At 35.3% G+C, this 16707-nt stretch overlaps 1 protein-coding gene across 4 annotated transcripts in view; it reads right to left on the reverse strand.

The window, feature by feature from the left end:
• The window catches only part of LOC139982795 (uncharacterized), a 156660-nt gene that overhangs the window by 89327 nt on the left and 50626 nt on the right, over positions 1-16707 (reverse strand). For all 4 annotated transcript variants that reach the window (XM_071995893.1, XM_071995900.1, XM_071995915.1 and 1 more), the window contains 2 exons: positions 1737-1871; positions 699-1013 (listed from right to left, as the gene is read on the reverse strand). In XM_071995893.1, the coding sequence (XP_071851994.1) occupies positions 699-1013; positions 1737-1871 (450 nt within the window). The remainder of the gene's footprint in view (positions 1-698; positions 1014-1736; positions 1872-16707) is intronic.

Genomic DNA, 16707 nt, shown 5'->3' on the forward strand with positions numbered 1-16707 from the left:
CCCTTTCTTAAGGGGAACAACAGTAACGTTTGAAAAAAGAGGTTAACAAATCTATGTCAATCTGTGACAAAATCCACACATTTTTTATGAAATATCCTTTGTGTCTGTAATCTTAGATTTGAACACAACTTAAGAACCTTTAACAATTTTCTTTTAAGGGTGCATGCCCCTTATCCACACTTTACAGCAAGGGAAGGATTCAGGGATAACTTCGTTTATAGCGGCGTAACCAAAATGTGTTTCAACCCATACCTGGGATCACAATGTTCACATGACAAACACAACAATGACTAACTGTGTATCAAAGTTACATTTTTTATGCAAAATACCTAGATCTCCAATGGTAATTATAGGTTCCAACACAATAAATTGGAAGTAGTGACAGCTTATTTGTTTATTGTTAAGGTACACCTTGTCCACCCTTTGTAAGGGGTCACTGAATTAGCGTGGTTAAGTAACTCAGTCAAGTTATATAACACCAAAGAATAATACCTGTATTAGGACTGTTATACGCAAACAAATTTTATAGCTGGATTGTTACATTTGTTCATTTAATGACAATGTTCATTGCAAGACAGAAATAATAACTAAATATGCCCAAACTAAACATAATGATGACAGCTTAAATAGGACATTTGATATGTATACACTAAGAAAGTTCATCATTCTGATCATAGAAGCTTACATTATGAACTTACCAAAGAGGTCTGCTTCTTTCCGTCTATAGTGTTGCCCATTATTCACCAAGGTATTACCGGTATATCTAATATTGGCTAAATAGCAACTAAAAACATCTCCACTCATAACATTGGTAACCTTGTATGATTGTACTATCGATTTAGATGACAGTTCTATTCGATTTCCCACATCTCCAATAAAACTTTCACCTTGATTTGCTTTTGTTACAGACAATCTAGCTGTCACAGACATGTGGAAATTTGGAGATTCTACTGTGCAGTTGATTTCAGCTGTTGCTCCAGGATTTACTTTAGACACTTGAATGTCAGCAATTCCTGCATGGTAAAAAGAAATAAAACAAGACATAAAACCTGCTATTTGTTCTAAGAAAGTGATGTGACCACATTTTCTATAAATTTAGTGAAGATGTTTCTAACATAAAGATAAATAAAACCATGCTTCAGACTATAATTATGGTCATTCATATCAAAGCAACCCTAAAGCACCATTATGTTCATAACATCTTCTTCTGTCTGCGTTAGGTCGTGACGTCTAAAAATGAGGAAAGAAAACCAATTTCCATGACTCACTCTTCAACCTATTATCATAATCAAGGATGGAAATAGGAATACGGTAGAGGGAGGGATGCGATCACCCCACAGCTAACTTTTATCATCAATGCTATGGATGCTTCTTGATCTATCATTTTGTGCTACATCCTCCTTCCCTAACACCCTACTACTATATCATGCACTTAGTCCCATATACACTTTGTATTCACAGTAAGCTGCTAAGTTTTATTGCAGTTTGTTTGTTCAGAAGGAGATATGTTTTCATTTCTAATGTTTGGGCAATGTCCACAATATCAACCTTTGCTGGTATCAAATATTTATGATCCCAACATTCGACAATAATTTTTGAGGAAAACAAAAATTGTTTGCAATTTTATTTTATGCTTAAGGCTTTTGTTAGCAAGAGTGTCAGGTTGGTTTGATCCTTGGCAATTAAACTTGTGTTAAATACTACAGTTTAGTTAATAATTAGTAATAATACTGTACCTGTCTGACATGTAGGGCTCCAGTAAACCCATGGCGTCTTGCATGGGCCATTACAAGTACCGTTGACATTATGACAGGCTTCATTGCAGTGACATTCCTGTTCACAGTTTTCACCATAAAATCCTGTAGCACATTCTGGGTAAGAGTATTAAAACAGAGAGCAAAGTATGTTTACAGTGAGTGTACACATATCTGACAAACAAGGTTAATCAATTAGAAAACTGCATACATCTGCAACCATCAATAAATGTAACATAGGTCTTTCACTTGAACTATAGCTGTTGTAACCAATTTCCAGCTTTCTGTTACTTATTTTGTTTACATTTTAACCTCCATGATATCATAATTTTAGTTGCTTTGGAGAATTGTGGAACCATGGAAATGATCATTGTTTACAGTATGAGTTCAAATCTGAAAATTCCAACATATTTAAGATTAAGAGGAAGTACAGGAGGCAGAAAGATGAAAATGACAGACAAATACACATTCAATGTTACTTGAAAATTTGACATGCAAAATAACTATAAATATACTCCTCCCCTCAGCCCACTCAAGTAAAAATTGAGCAAACATCAACTCCACTGGATCAATGAACGATACCAGTGATAATTGAAATATAACAGAAGGGAACAAGCAAACAGCAACATAATGTATATGGTAATATTGATCCAATACCTTGACAATTTCCATTTGGATCTTGCTGGACGAATCCTTGGGCACATTGGTCATTGCTACACCTTCCTGTATTTTTGTTACAAGCTGCATCATTCTTGCAATGACATTTCGAAAGACATTTATTTCCATAGTATCCTTGTTTACATCGTTGAGGAACTGAAAACCAGAGAGAGATGTTTATAAAAAATTAATAAACAAAGACAACATTATTGTATATTGTTTAATATATAAATAGATATACATACATATTAGGAAAATTCATTGTGTACTCCAAAAGAAAAGGAGTAATGTATTTGGGAATATATTTATTTTTTTCTACAGCAATACTTGTCAATGGAAAGACTGACTTTCCACTACCAAGTCCCAGTTGGACCAAAAATTTCAATATATTTTCTAATACAGTACTCATTATTTGTAAATTTTGACATTTCCCTATCTTTATTTTCTTTTGGATTAAACATGGATTTTCTTTATAATATGTTTAGATTTATATCAAAGTCCGGTGCAGGGCGTTAAAATTTGCTATTTCAATGATATTATACAAACCATTTTAAATTTTTGGTTAACATATATTCAAACAAAATTGCAGAAAGAAAATTGTATTGATTGTTGTATAATTTACTGGCAATATTTATGTCTGGTATATAATTGGTAACCATTTACTCTTATGGTTTTGCTGAGGAAGGTAGGGGAGCACAAAGTTTAAAATAAAAATAATCATATTTCGTACTCCTCAAGTCAATGTCCCTGGTGTATTACATGGTTTGTAATTCACCTTCTTTGGAGACCACATGGTCTATGTTTTCACTATATATATATATTTATACTATAATACTGAAAATGATCTTGTTCAATTGAATATCTCACCTTTCCTCCATCTCTTCTGATACTACTTAATGAACAGTTTAAAGGTATACATGTTAATATATGGTAACAAAGATTAAACCTGTCACTCTATTAAATAACAAAATATTTGTATAGAAAGAAAGAAATGTGAAACTTGAACATATTTGAGAAGAATGTTTTTAAGAAATAAAAACAAACATTACTGGGTAACTTGGGAAATTATCATATTCTTTTGTGATTTGCAAAGATTTCCCTTTCTTATATTGGTTGTTTGATAAGATTTCAACTGTGAATAAAACCTACTTTGACAGTTTGTTCCAGAGTATCCTCTCTGACATCCGCCATTATAGGTGCAAACACCTGTGATACTATTGCAATCACCACTAAAACAATGACAAGTCTGTAAACAGTTAGCACCAAATTTACGCGAAGGACAACATGAAACATATAAAAAGGTTACGATACATATAAATGAAATCAGCTGATAATCTCAGTAGAGCAAATAAAGGCTTTGAAGACTCGCCCCAAACCGTGTGCCACGCTCTGAAAAAGTTAACTTTCCGTTGCTTGCGAGTTAAGTTTTCTTCTGGTCGCTACAAAATGCAGACAGTATGAAATGTGATACCTTGTTATCTTTTATCTAGATTTGAGATGTCCACACTGCTATGTACACTGTGTTGTGGGTATTGACCTTAGCTGTATGTATTGACTGTACACCAGTGTCTAATTACCGACGGTAGCAAGCTTTGTGTGTATTTTCTGGGATCGATGGTGATGCCTAACACTTCTGTTACACCTCATTCAAAACTAGGTCAGATTACCGTTTCGCGAGTCTTCACACCCTTTAAGGAGATAATTTCTAGAATATACACATATATTATGCTTGAAAAACATGCATTGTAAGTTACTTCATGCAATATAAATGATAGACCTGTGTAAACACAGTGCCATTAGTTAAATCTTAAAGGGCTCAATTTAGTAAAGGTTGCCAAAGACTCAAATACAGGCCAGTAGTAGCATCTGTTATAAGCCATGGTTATACGCTATGATTAATATATAAATATTTGTAAATTTTATTTTTAAACAGCATTGTGAAGCTTACTTACACATCTGAAAAACCCATTCTTTTTTAAATAAGATATGTACTACAGTACTGATTTCGCTTAACTCCCGTTGAAAAAAAATCAACGACCGATAACAAATGTTGAAAATCGATAAAAAAAAGTTGAAAATCGGTTAAAAACGAATTATTTCGTTGACAAGATTTAGACTAATGCGGGCACGGTTGTCAACGAAATTTCTACGAAAGTTATCGCGATCAAAAACCGCAAAGGCAATTCTAGACATATCAAGGTTGTGACTCTACCAGAAGTTGCCGAGGAATATTACAAAAGTTTGATTGTAGATAGAGAAGTTCTGTACAAGGTGTTTGAAAAATGATTTGGCTATGATAATAAAAACTAGTCTTGATCGATTTTGATAAGCAAATTCTACAACTCTAAAGTTATAGGCTAGTATTTAACTAAGATAAGTTTAAGTTAACTCACCAAGGAATGCAGCGTCAGAAAAACAAGAAATAAAAAAAATAAAATATCCACAATGAAACAGTCGTAGCCGGATATCAAAGAGATTTTTATATCCAATAAATTCCTTTGTTACTGACGAACTACAGTACTGTTTACTACGAACCGCGCTCACTTTCAAACTTTTCTGAGAGCGCATTCTGTCCAAAAAATCGTTTTTTTATTGGATGTTATTGTTATTTTCCCCCAAACCCAAAGTTGCCCGCAAATGCAGATGGACTGCCCTGGTAATTAAGGTCGCAGCCTGGGTCTGGGTCACCTACAGTATGCTGCTTACATGTGAATTCCCTACCCTGGATATCCCCAGCGACAAAACTTTTTTGAGAGGCTTAGTCCAATCAGAAACCTGGTTTTGTCAAATTCACGCCTACCATCTGTTATTTAGCAGTGGCTTGCGGCCCACCGTTGGGAGAATCTGGGGAAAATGAATATATTATTTTCATTGCTTATTTGAGTATTGTATATTGGGGAGAGCTCATCAAACATTACTGGGGAGGGCTTTCAACTGGCCTGACGGCATATAAATTTAATTTAATGAGAAGGGGGTGTTTTTATGAGTCTCCCGGTCTGCGTCACATGAGAAGTAAATGTTTTGTTTTTCGGTTTTATCATCGTTTTTCAAGTGGAACAGCTCATAAAATCATATATATATATTTGAATATCCTTCCTTAGTTTTACTAATCGGGAATGTTTGATAAGGCGTGCAATGCATCGTTCAAAAACGGTAACTTTAAAGTAGAATTGAAAAATGAACGACATAAAACAATATCTGTGAAGCGTGTGAAGCACAACTTTGAATATTCGTTGTGAAAGAAACAACGAACGATGCATATTGCGTACAGTAAATAAATTTTGCGGAACTGGTATAGCGAAATTAAGTACTGCAGCTTACGTCAGAGAAGCTCATAAATGACACAGGTGGATAGAGCGCATCAAAATTCGGTTTAGAAAATCCCTACACAGCCGACAAAAGTCGATATTTCCTTCCGTTTTCCAGTTATAAGCGATTTTGTGTTTTTGCGATATGGTTTTTAGTATATTTTCATTCAATAAGGTCGTTTTTTTGTGTGTGTTTAAGTAAGGGTGTGACCTACTGTAACAGATATTTCGCTAACCGTTTCACCGTATCGCCTGCCGGTCGGTTAAACGCTGTTTCCCGATCGCGGCTTATCCGACGCACCGTCACTCAACTTTTAATGAAAATAGGACATTATGAGTACAATAATTAAGGTTTTTTTTCCAGCAGGTAGCAATTCAGGCATCAAGACAACGATCAATGTATGTTAATTACTAATTAGGCCCGTTAATATTGCGAACCTTTCGTGTAATAATTGCTGAAAAGAATAACACACATGATCAGTATTCGTGGTCTTCAGAAGTTCAGATCACTGAATTTATATAACTCGGTCTTCGGCAACATCGTAACTTTTGAAGAAAAAAACAATATATTTGTCTATCTATCACAAGATTTTAAACAAAAACTCGCATAAATTAGCAAACTTACCAACCTTTCCTGCTTACTTATTAAAAGTCATGTTAAGAAAACAAATCACGCACGCACATGTTGTGCGATGGGTTGTAAAAATCAAGTTGAAACTGGTTTGAACAGCCTCCGATTTCATTTTCTTTCTCTTGTGTCACAGACATGATACAGTACCTTACATTTGATACAAAAGTTACTTCAACAACAGCTTCCCAAAATTTGTGTCGCAATCGCGCTGCGCAGTACCATAATTTGCATATAACATCAAAATTTACACTCGGCGTCCAGATGGCAGGAGATGTAACATCATGTTAAATGTGTTGTGTCGTTCCCATGGCGCAATGAACTTGGGCAAAGTTCAATGACCTACTTATGTTCTGTGACCAATGGCAGTGGGAATTGCTGCATTGATGAGATCCGTTAACTTGTCAAAACGTCAATTTTCTGAATTTTGTCATCTCATCGAGATGGTAGTTAGTGTGCAACTCGTCAATTTGCAGAAAATTGATGCATTGACGAGATCCGTTATCTCGTCAAAACGTCAATTTTCTGAATTTCGTCAACTTGTTGAGATGGTAGTTAGTGTGCAACTCGTCAATTTGCAGAAAATTGATGCATTGATGAGATCCGTTATCTCGTCAAAACGTCAATTTTCTGAATTTTGTCATTTTGTCAAGATGGTAGTAAGTGTGCAACTCGTCAATTTGCAGAAAATTGATGCATTGATGAGATCCGTTATCTCGTCAAAACGACAATTTTCGGAATTTTTGTCATTTTGTCGAGATGGTAGTTAGTGTGCAACTCGTCAATTTGCAGAAAATTGATGCATTGACGAGATCCGTAATCTCGTCAAAACGTCAATTTTCTGAATTTTGTCATTTTGTCGAGATGGTGTGCAACTCGTCAATTTGCAGAAAATTGATGCATTGACGAGATCCGTTATCTCGTCAAAACGACAATTTTCTGATTTTTGTCATCTTGTCGAGATGGTAGTTAGTGTGCAACTCGTCAATTTGCAGAAAATTGATGCATTGACAAGATTCGTTATTTCGTCAAAACGACAATTTTCTGATTTTTGTCGAGATGGTAGTTAGTGTGCAACTCGTCAATTTGCAGAAAATTGATGCATTGATGAGATCCGTTAACTCGTCAAAACGTCAATTTTCTGAATTGTGTCAACTTGTCGAGATGGTAGTAAGTGTGCAACTCGTCAATTTGCAGAAAATTGATGCATTGACGAGATCCGTTATCTCGTCTAAACGTCAATTTTCAGGTTTTTGTCATTTTGTCGAGATGGTAGTAAGTGTGCAACTCGTCAATTTGCAGAAAATTGATGCATTGACGAGATCCGTTATCTTGTCAAAACGTAAATTCTCTGAATTTTGTCATTTTGTCGAGATGGTAGTAAGTGTGCAACTCGTCAATTTGCAGAAAATTGTTGCATTGACGAGATCTGTTATCTCGTCAATACGTCAATTTTCTGAATTTTGTCATTTTGTCGAGTTGGTAGTTAGTGTGCAACTCGTCAATTTGCAGACAATTGCTGCATTGAAGAGATCCGTTATCTCGTCAAAACGTCAATTTTCTAAATTTTGTCACGTTACCATCTCGACAACTCGTCAATTTGCAGATAATTGTCGTTTTGTCAAGTTGGTAACTCGTCAATGCAATGTCCCTTCTACGCTTCTGTAGTTTTCCATGTGTTATATATAAAGAAGTTTTACTTAAGCGGAGCGAATTTTAGGGCGGCTCGTTGATTGTGAGGAAGCACTTATCTAAGCATCAATATTTGTGAAAAATATCGTAAGTTTTTCATATTCATTCATTTTCTTTTATGTTTGCCGCAATCCCGCCCGCAATGCATAGACAGCATAAAACCATGTGTGAAAAAATGGCTGTACACGTGCGGACCTGAGAGAGCAAACTGGCCTTGTGTTGTTAATGTTATGACGGTACTTTCTAGAACGACTATTTGCGTCTTTTGGGGTCAACATATTTTCACACGGGATTTCACCATGCCATTGATCGATGTACACGGGTGATATATGTCGCAAATACAAACTGAGAAAACGAATTGACGACACTATCATGAGCTTATGACTATTGGCCTACTACTTTAGTTATATTGAACACATTATTCATGCCTACAACATCGTTTTTCTGTTTTTTATAGATAGTTTGCAGTACATTACTCAGTTCTTCACATATTTTTAAATAATTTTCATGTTTAAAGAGGAAACAAAATAGAAAAAATAAAAAGAGAAAATGCCTTTTTGAAAAATGGAAGCATCCTTGCAGAATGGGCGGGGCATCTTTATTTTGCTTGAAGTAACATGTTTTCGCTCGGAAACAAGTTTCATACTACAACTCTCATAAAAAACCAAATTTACATCTCTTAAAAATAACTATTTTTCATAATCTGCAAGTAAACCAAGTTTATATGTCCATTAATTGTTATTTAAATGGTTAAACAGAACTTCAACTTATTTGGAAGGGTGCCTCGTGGTACATAGCTTGTACTGCAGCCTGGCCAAGTTAAGACTTATGTCACTGTGTTTGGGGTTCACAGTCAGAAAACGTCCCGGGGGCCGTCAGTTTAACTACTTGTTTCTTTGAATTTTACTACTCATGCAAGCCTGAGAATGCTCTTATAAAAATTCCCTCTTTCAAACGACTGTACCAAAGTCTAACTGATATTAATAAACGAAGTTACGCGTTTTCCCACGTTTCGCGTAACCACATATATGACCTTTTATTTCGTTTAAAAAAAGAATTTCAACGCATCGTTGAAAATTCCACGAAGGAAAGGACTGAGATAACCAATCGTTAAAAAACGAAGAACTTGGGTTATATCTCTTTAAACAAATTTTAACGGGAGTTAAAGCGAAATCAGTACTGTACTCATAACTATGTGTATATTTATATATATATGGTATACAGTATGTGATAACCGTACAGCATGTTGTAACTTGAGTGTCACGTCTCTGTGCCGATCATCAGATAACTGGTCGCAAACGATCATGTAACCTTATTTCTTTCAAGCACTACTGGGTGATCTGTTATCATGGGGACACCATTTTTTTTTGTTTATTCTGTTCTACAGTACTGATTTCGCTTAATTCCCATTAAAATTCGTTAAAAGGAAAACAACAGAATTTCGACGTTTTTTCATCGAAATTCCCCGATTTTTATCGAAATTCCCCGAATTTTAACGATTGGTTATTTCAGTCATTTCCTTCGTGGAATTTTCAACGATACGTTGAAATTCTTTTTTAAACGAAATAGAAGGTCAATGTGAGGTTACGCGAAACGTCGGAAAACGAGCAATTTCGTTTATTAGTATTGATTAGACTTTGGAACAGTCGTTTGAAGGCAGGAATTTTCTCAAGAGCATTCCTGTACTTGCATGAGTAGTGACACTCAAAGAAACATGTAGTGAAACTGACGGGGGACGTTTTCTAACTGAGAACCCCAAACACAGTGACATAAGTCTTAACTTCGCCAGGCCGTAAGAGAGATTGCAGTCAAAGCTATGTACCACGAGGCACCCTCCCAGATAAATTAGAGTGCTGTTTAACCATTTAAATAACAATGAATGGACATATAAACTTGGTTTACTTGCAGATTACGAAAAATAGTTATTTTTTAGAGATGTAAATTTTTTTTTTTTTTATTAGAGTTGGAGTATGAAACTTTGTTTCTGAGTGAAAATATGTAACTTGAAGCAAAATAAAGATGCCCCGCCCATTCTGCGAGGACGCTTCCATTTTTCAAAAGGCGTTTTCTCTTTTTATTTTTTCTAGTTTGTTTACTTTTAAACATGAAAATTATTTTAAAATATGTAAAAAACTTAGTAATGTACTGCAAACTATCTATAAAAACAGAAAAACAATGTTTTAGGCATGAATAATGTGTTTAATATAACTAAAGTAGTAGGCCAATAGTCATGAGCTCATGATAGTGTCGTCAATTCGTTTTCTCAGTTTATATTTGCGACATATCACCCGTGTACATCGATCAATGGCATGGTGAAATCCTGTGTGAAAATATGTTGACCCCAAAAGACGCAAATGGTCGTTCTAGAAAGTACCGTCATAACATTAACAACACGAGCCCAGTTTGCTCTCTCAGGTCCGCACGTGTACAGCCATTTTTTCACACATGATATTATGCTGTGCATGCATTGCGGGCGCGATTGCGGCAAACATAAAAGAAAACGAATGAAAATGAAAAACTTACGATATTTTTCACAAATATTGATGCTTAGATAAGTGCTTCCTCACAATCAACGAGCCGCCCTAAAATTCGCTCCGCTTACGGAAAAACTTCTATATATATAACAAATGGAAAAACCCGAGTTTTTACACACATAATTCCCACTGACATTGGTCACAGAACATAAGTAGGTCATTGACATTCGAACTTGGCAACTTGCCCAAGTTCATCGCACCATGAGAACGACACAACACATTGAACATGATGTTATATTCTCCCGCCATCTGGACGCCGAGTGTAATATGCAAATTATAAATGGTACTGCGCAGCGTGGTTAAATCTTAACCTATTGCGACACAAATTTTGGGAAGCTGTTGTTTGAAGTAACTTTTGTATCAAATGTAAGGTACTGTATCATGTATGTGACACAAGAGAAAGAAAATGAAATCGGAGGCTGCTCGAACCAATTTCAGCTTGATTTTTACAACCCATTGCACAACACGTGCGTGCGTAATTTGTTTTCTTAACATGACTTTTAATGAGTAAGTAGGAAAGGTGTTTAAGTTTGCTAATTTATGCGAGTTTTTGTTTAAAATCTTGTGATTGATAGACAAATATATTGTTTTTTTTTCTTCAAAAGTTACGACCTTGCCGAAGGCCGAGATATATAAATTCAGTGATCTGAACTTCTGAAGACCACGAATACTGATCATGTGTGTTAGACAATTATTATTACACGAAAGGTTCGCAATATTATTGGGCCTAATTAGTAATTAACATACATTGATCGTTGTCTTGCTGCCTGAATTGCTACCTGCTGGAAAAGAAAACCTTAATTATTGTACTCATAACGTCCTATTTTCATTAAAAGTCCAGTAACGGTGCGTCGAAAAAGCCGCAATCGGGAAACGGCGTTTAAACGTTTAACCGACCGGCAGGCGATACGGTGAAATGGTTAGCGAAATATCTGATAGGTCACACCCTTATTTAAACACACACAACAAAACGCCCTTATTCAATGAAAATATACTGAAAACCATATCGCAAAAACACAAAACCGCTTATAACTCGAAAACGGAAGGAGACATCGACTTTTGTCGGCTGTATAGGGATTTCCTGAACCGAATTTTGATGCGCTCTATCCACCTGTGTCATTTATGAGCTTCTCTGACGTAAGCTGCAGTACGTAATTTCTCTATACCAGTTCCGCGAAACTTATTTACGCAGTAAACATCGTTCATTATGTTTTCTTTCACAACGAATATTCAAAGTTGTGCTCCACACGCTTCACAGATATTGTTTTATGTCGTTCATTTTCAATTCTACTTTAAAATTACATTTTCGAACGATGCATTGCATGCCTTATCAAGCATTCCTGATTAGTAAAACTAAGGAAGGATATTCAAATATATATTATTTTCATTTGACATGATTTTATGAGTTGTTCCACTTGAAAAACGATGATAAAACCGAAAAACAAAACATTTACTTCTCATGTGACGCATACCGGGAGACTCATAAAAACTCCCCCTACTCATTAAAATAAACTTATACATGCCGTCAGGCCAGTTGAAAGCCGTCAGGCCAGTTGAAAGCCCTCCCCAGTAATGTTTGATCAGCTCTTCCCAATATACAATACTCAAATAAGCAATGAAAATATATTCATTTTCCACAGAAATCTACCCAACGTGGGCCCCAAGTCACTGCTTTATTTTCTTAGTAGTCATGGAAACAATTGTTTGCAACTCTCTTGCTGGCCAGGTGTTTTCAAGTTTTATTAATAGCACGACTTTTGATTGGTTCATTCAAGATAAACTTTCTATCCCTGCTGGATTGTTCTACTTATATATATATATGTATGAATATTTGGTTTTCAATTAACTAAGTAACAGATAACATCCATTCCATTACGAACAGTAGGGGTAAAATAATGTTTGCTTCTAGAGGCAGCCAGCCATGAAGGTTCTGCAGTGCTAAACCCCCCACGAAGATAAATACTATGCTAATTAACATAAGGTAGGCGTGAATTTGACAAAGCCAAGTTTATGATTGGACTACTGTAAGCCTTCCAAAAAGTTTGGTGGTGGGGATATCCAGGGTAGGGAATGCACATGTAAGCAGCATACTATAGGTGGCCCAGACCCAGGCTGCGACCTTACCAGGGCAGTCCATCTGCTTTCGCGGGCAACTTACAGTAACGGGTTAGGGGGAAAATAACAGTTTTTTTTTTTTGCGTGCATTGAAGTCGGGGAGATTTTTTGGACGGAATGCGCTCTCAGAAAAGTTTGAAAGTGAGTGCGGTTCTGTAGTAAACGGTACTGTAGTGCGTCAAGAAACACAGGAATTTATTGGAAATAAAGATCTCTTTGATATCAAGCTACGACTGTTTCATTGTTGATATTTTTTTCTTGTTTTTTCTGACACTGCGTTCCTTGGTGACTTAACTTAAACTTATCCTAGTTTAATACTAGCCTATAACTTAAGAGTCATAGAATGTGCTTGTTACGATCGACCAAGACTAGTTTTTATTATCCTAGCCAAATCATTTTTCAAACACCTAATACAGAACTTACTCCGTCTTATATACAATCAAACTTTTGCAACGTTTGTAATATTCCTCGGCAACTTCTGGTAGAGTCTGAAAACGGCTGTAGTTACACTAAGGATTCAACGCAAGTCACAACCTTGATATGTCTAGAATTGCCTTTGCGGTTTTTGATCGCGATAACTTTCGTGGAAATTTCGTTGAAACTTCGTTGACAACCGTGCCCGCAGTAGTCTAAATCTTGTCAACGAAATTAACCGATTTTCAACTATTTTTTATCGATTTTTAACTTTTGTTATCGATCGTTGATTTTTTTTCAACGGGAGTTAGGCGAAATCAGTACTGTATGTACGTAAGCTTCCCAGTCGTGCTTTCATTGCTTGATGAATGAAGAAACCTACCTGTTCTGCAATCGAGGCCTCTGAATCCAGAGGCACATCTAACGCCAAATGGATCTGGTAAACAAAACATGTCATCTCTGCAGGCGGAAGCAAACTCTCCACCTTCGAAACATTGGAACTCACAGTTGAATCCAAATCTACCCAATGGATCACAGGCTGGAAATGAAATATATACATTAAATGATACGCAGAAAACAGAATTTAGTAAGGGAACTTTTATGTACTCTCATTACCACTTCCATATTTTTCAAGCTTTACGTAGCATGACAATATTCTGACATTGCTTTTTTTTACTCTGACTTAAATGAAATAGCAAAGTTGTAATGCACAGTATCCCTGATGCTAACTATATACCATCATGACTAAATCATCATCTGTAATTGTAAGTTTCTAATTAGTCCTTGTACAGAAAGGGGACTAAATAGTTCTTTTTTTTCTTTGCGATAATCAGCCATCTCACGGAATGATGTTTACTTGGTGAGTACCAGCAGGTCAGTTGTGCATCTCTTCATGTGAATGTGAGTCTATTGCACTGTCGACTATCGCCTCACCTCTTATAGAATCATATGGAACTTAAATAATAGGCTTTCTATGCCTCCTAAGCGAATTTGACAACCAATGCTTCTCAAAAATGTATCAATTTGATGTAAAGATGCATTTAAAAGTAAGATAGTTGTTGCTGTTTTTACATCGTATCATGCAAGAAAAACCCAACAAAACATTATTCTGAGCATTGTGACTCATTATACTGAAAACTTATTAATTTCCAAAAAAGTAAAAAGTTCCAGTGATATATTTGCAGCAGTTTTCAAAGGGCTTTTACATTTGGACCACTTTGGTTACAGAACATATTTTTCATGTGACTACCCTTTGTGTGTAAATGAAAATTGGTTTCCGCAGCAATTCCTTGGTGAAATGACTAATGTAACAGCTGTTCTAAATTCCATCCATGGCGCAGAAAGTCTGTCCTTCATATAAAACTTCAGTCCCCTCGGAACATTTCAAAATGCTTGCCACCACTTAATATTTGTTAATGTAAATTGTATAAGTTAAGGTTTTAATTTGTTAATAATTTGAAGAATCTCACATACTGTATAGCAAAGCAATTTCTCCATCTGAAAACATGTCTTAAATTTGAACCTGACTTATAATTTTTCTCAAATCTTTTGAAAATATTTTTGGCACTAGATTTATAGTGTATATAATTTATAAGTAAAAATGTAAATATAAAGTAAGAACTCAATCAACCTATCTTATATATTATATATCATTTGATGCACATTCTGTCCCTCACACACAAATGGTTTAATTTTTGACTTAAATCACAATTTTGACTTAAATCACAACTTTGACTTAAATCACAGGTTTTGTCTAAAATAACACAAGTTTTGTAAGATTCTTTTTATAATTTATTAACTTCTAGTAGTTATGAACCAAAAGTGAATATTTCTAATTGAATTTACATCTAAGTTTTGGTTGAGTAGTATTGTCTCTTAATGTACACATGACTCTCCGAAAAAGTTGTAAACACATCAGATAAGAATTTTCTGGTTTACTGGGAAACTGTTGCTCTTGTATCTCTACCTTTGGCCAAACAGCCAACAAACAGACACAATCCATAAATTAGGTTTTTATGTGTATTTCTTTTCACTAAAACTATTTAAAGTTTTTGTTAAAGGTTTGATAGTTATACACTGCATTTGTTGATGGGCTGTAGAATTCTCCAGACACACAAAAGTACTCTTACCTGAGAGACAGTTTGGACCTTTAAATCCAACAGGGCAGATGCACTCTCCAGTTGTGTCATCACAGACACCTCCATTGTAACAATTGTCACAGATGCCGATGCAATCTGGAGGACCCCAGTGATCTGCAGGGCAAGCTAAAGGGAGAGAACACCACACTAGAATAACATGGATTACAAGCCTACATAGGTAAGGAAAATTTAAGGAGGGCATTCAGTACAGGTACGAATAGAAGGAAATCACCACTTTATCTTATAAATACATACTGTAAGGTGGGTGGCATTGCTGAGTAATGTTTGGATAATACCTAATGACAAATGCTATTCCCTCAGTGCTTTTCTATGATGAAAAAGGGATGAGAATGCAATCTTACTCATAAATGTCTCAAATAACTGACTCAAGTCAACGGGAAGACTCATTATTCAGTGAATTTAGGACTCTGCTCTACTCTACTAGAATTGAGTCAAGTGAAAACATAATATTCGACAAGAAATGTGAAGGGTTCAATTTAGATTGATTCAACTCGACTCTTCTGACGAAGGAATTGGCACATTATAGTAGGTAACACAACACACAGGAAACTAATAAGAAGGGTGAATACTATTAATTATTGCCTACAAATATCATTATGACTTTATTGAACTGACAATTAGAGACCTCATTTAATATCATGTGATTAATTTGAGATGTCACTGATATATGTAGATAATTTGTTCAAGCATAAATCAAGATCAAAAGCTCCCTGGATTTAAGTCTTATTCACATTATGTCACAATTGTTACATGTCTTACTGATACATGTCAAATGTGGAGTTTATATCCAAGGATAAATATCAAACTTCACACATTCATAGTATAGTACTTAAGGCAAAGGTAAAGCATCATACTGACAGTTCCTCATTTGAATTTCACTTTTCATTGAAAAACTTTACTGTTAAACAGTTGTTCTCAGAAAAGTTAGTACAAGCCACATGATGATCAATGATACTCATATAATTAATCTCTTGAACTGAAACTTTGGAAATGCTTATATTGCAAAAACTTCTTAAATGATTAGGATACATTTTTGATTGATAGAAAATGTTTGTTACCTCGAACAATGATCCGCTGAAGTCCTTGTACAGCGTTGTTACGTTGAGTATTATGATAACACTCATAAATTCCAGCATCTGATAAACTAATTCTTCCTCCATTTTGAGGTACATTCAGAGTAAGAGAACCATGGTTAAAGGAAGCACCCCCATCTTTTCTCCAATACACTTCGTTGTGCCTACTATTCACCTCATCCATACTTAAAACTATTCCTTCATCAGCATTATTAACAGTCCTTGTATAAGTAACCTGTCATTTGGAATTATATTTGCTGTTGGAAAATATTTTAGGAAATTATAAAATGCTTTATCAAGCTTACATGAATTTGTGTCATATATAAAAAAAATAAATAAACAACCATTTCACCCAACCCCTTCAACCACATAC

The sequence above is a fragment of the Apostichopus japonicus genome, chromosome 2 (assembly GCF_037975245.1).
Source record: "Apostichopus japonicus isolate 1M-3 chromosome 2, ASM3797524v1, whole genome shotgun sequence".
NCBI lineage: Eukaryota > Metazoa > Echinodermata > Holothuroidea > Aspidochirotida > Stichopodidae > Apostichopus > Apostichopus japonicus.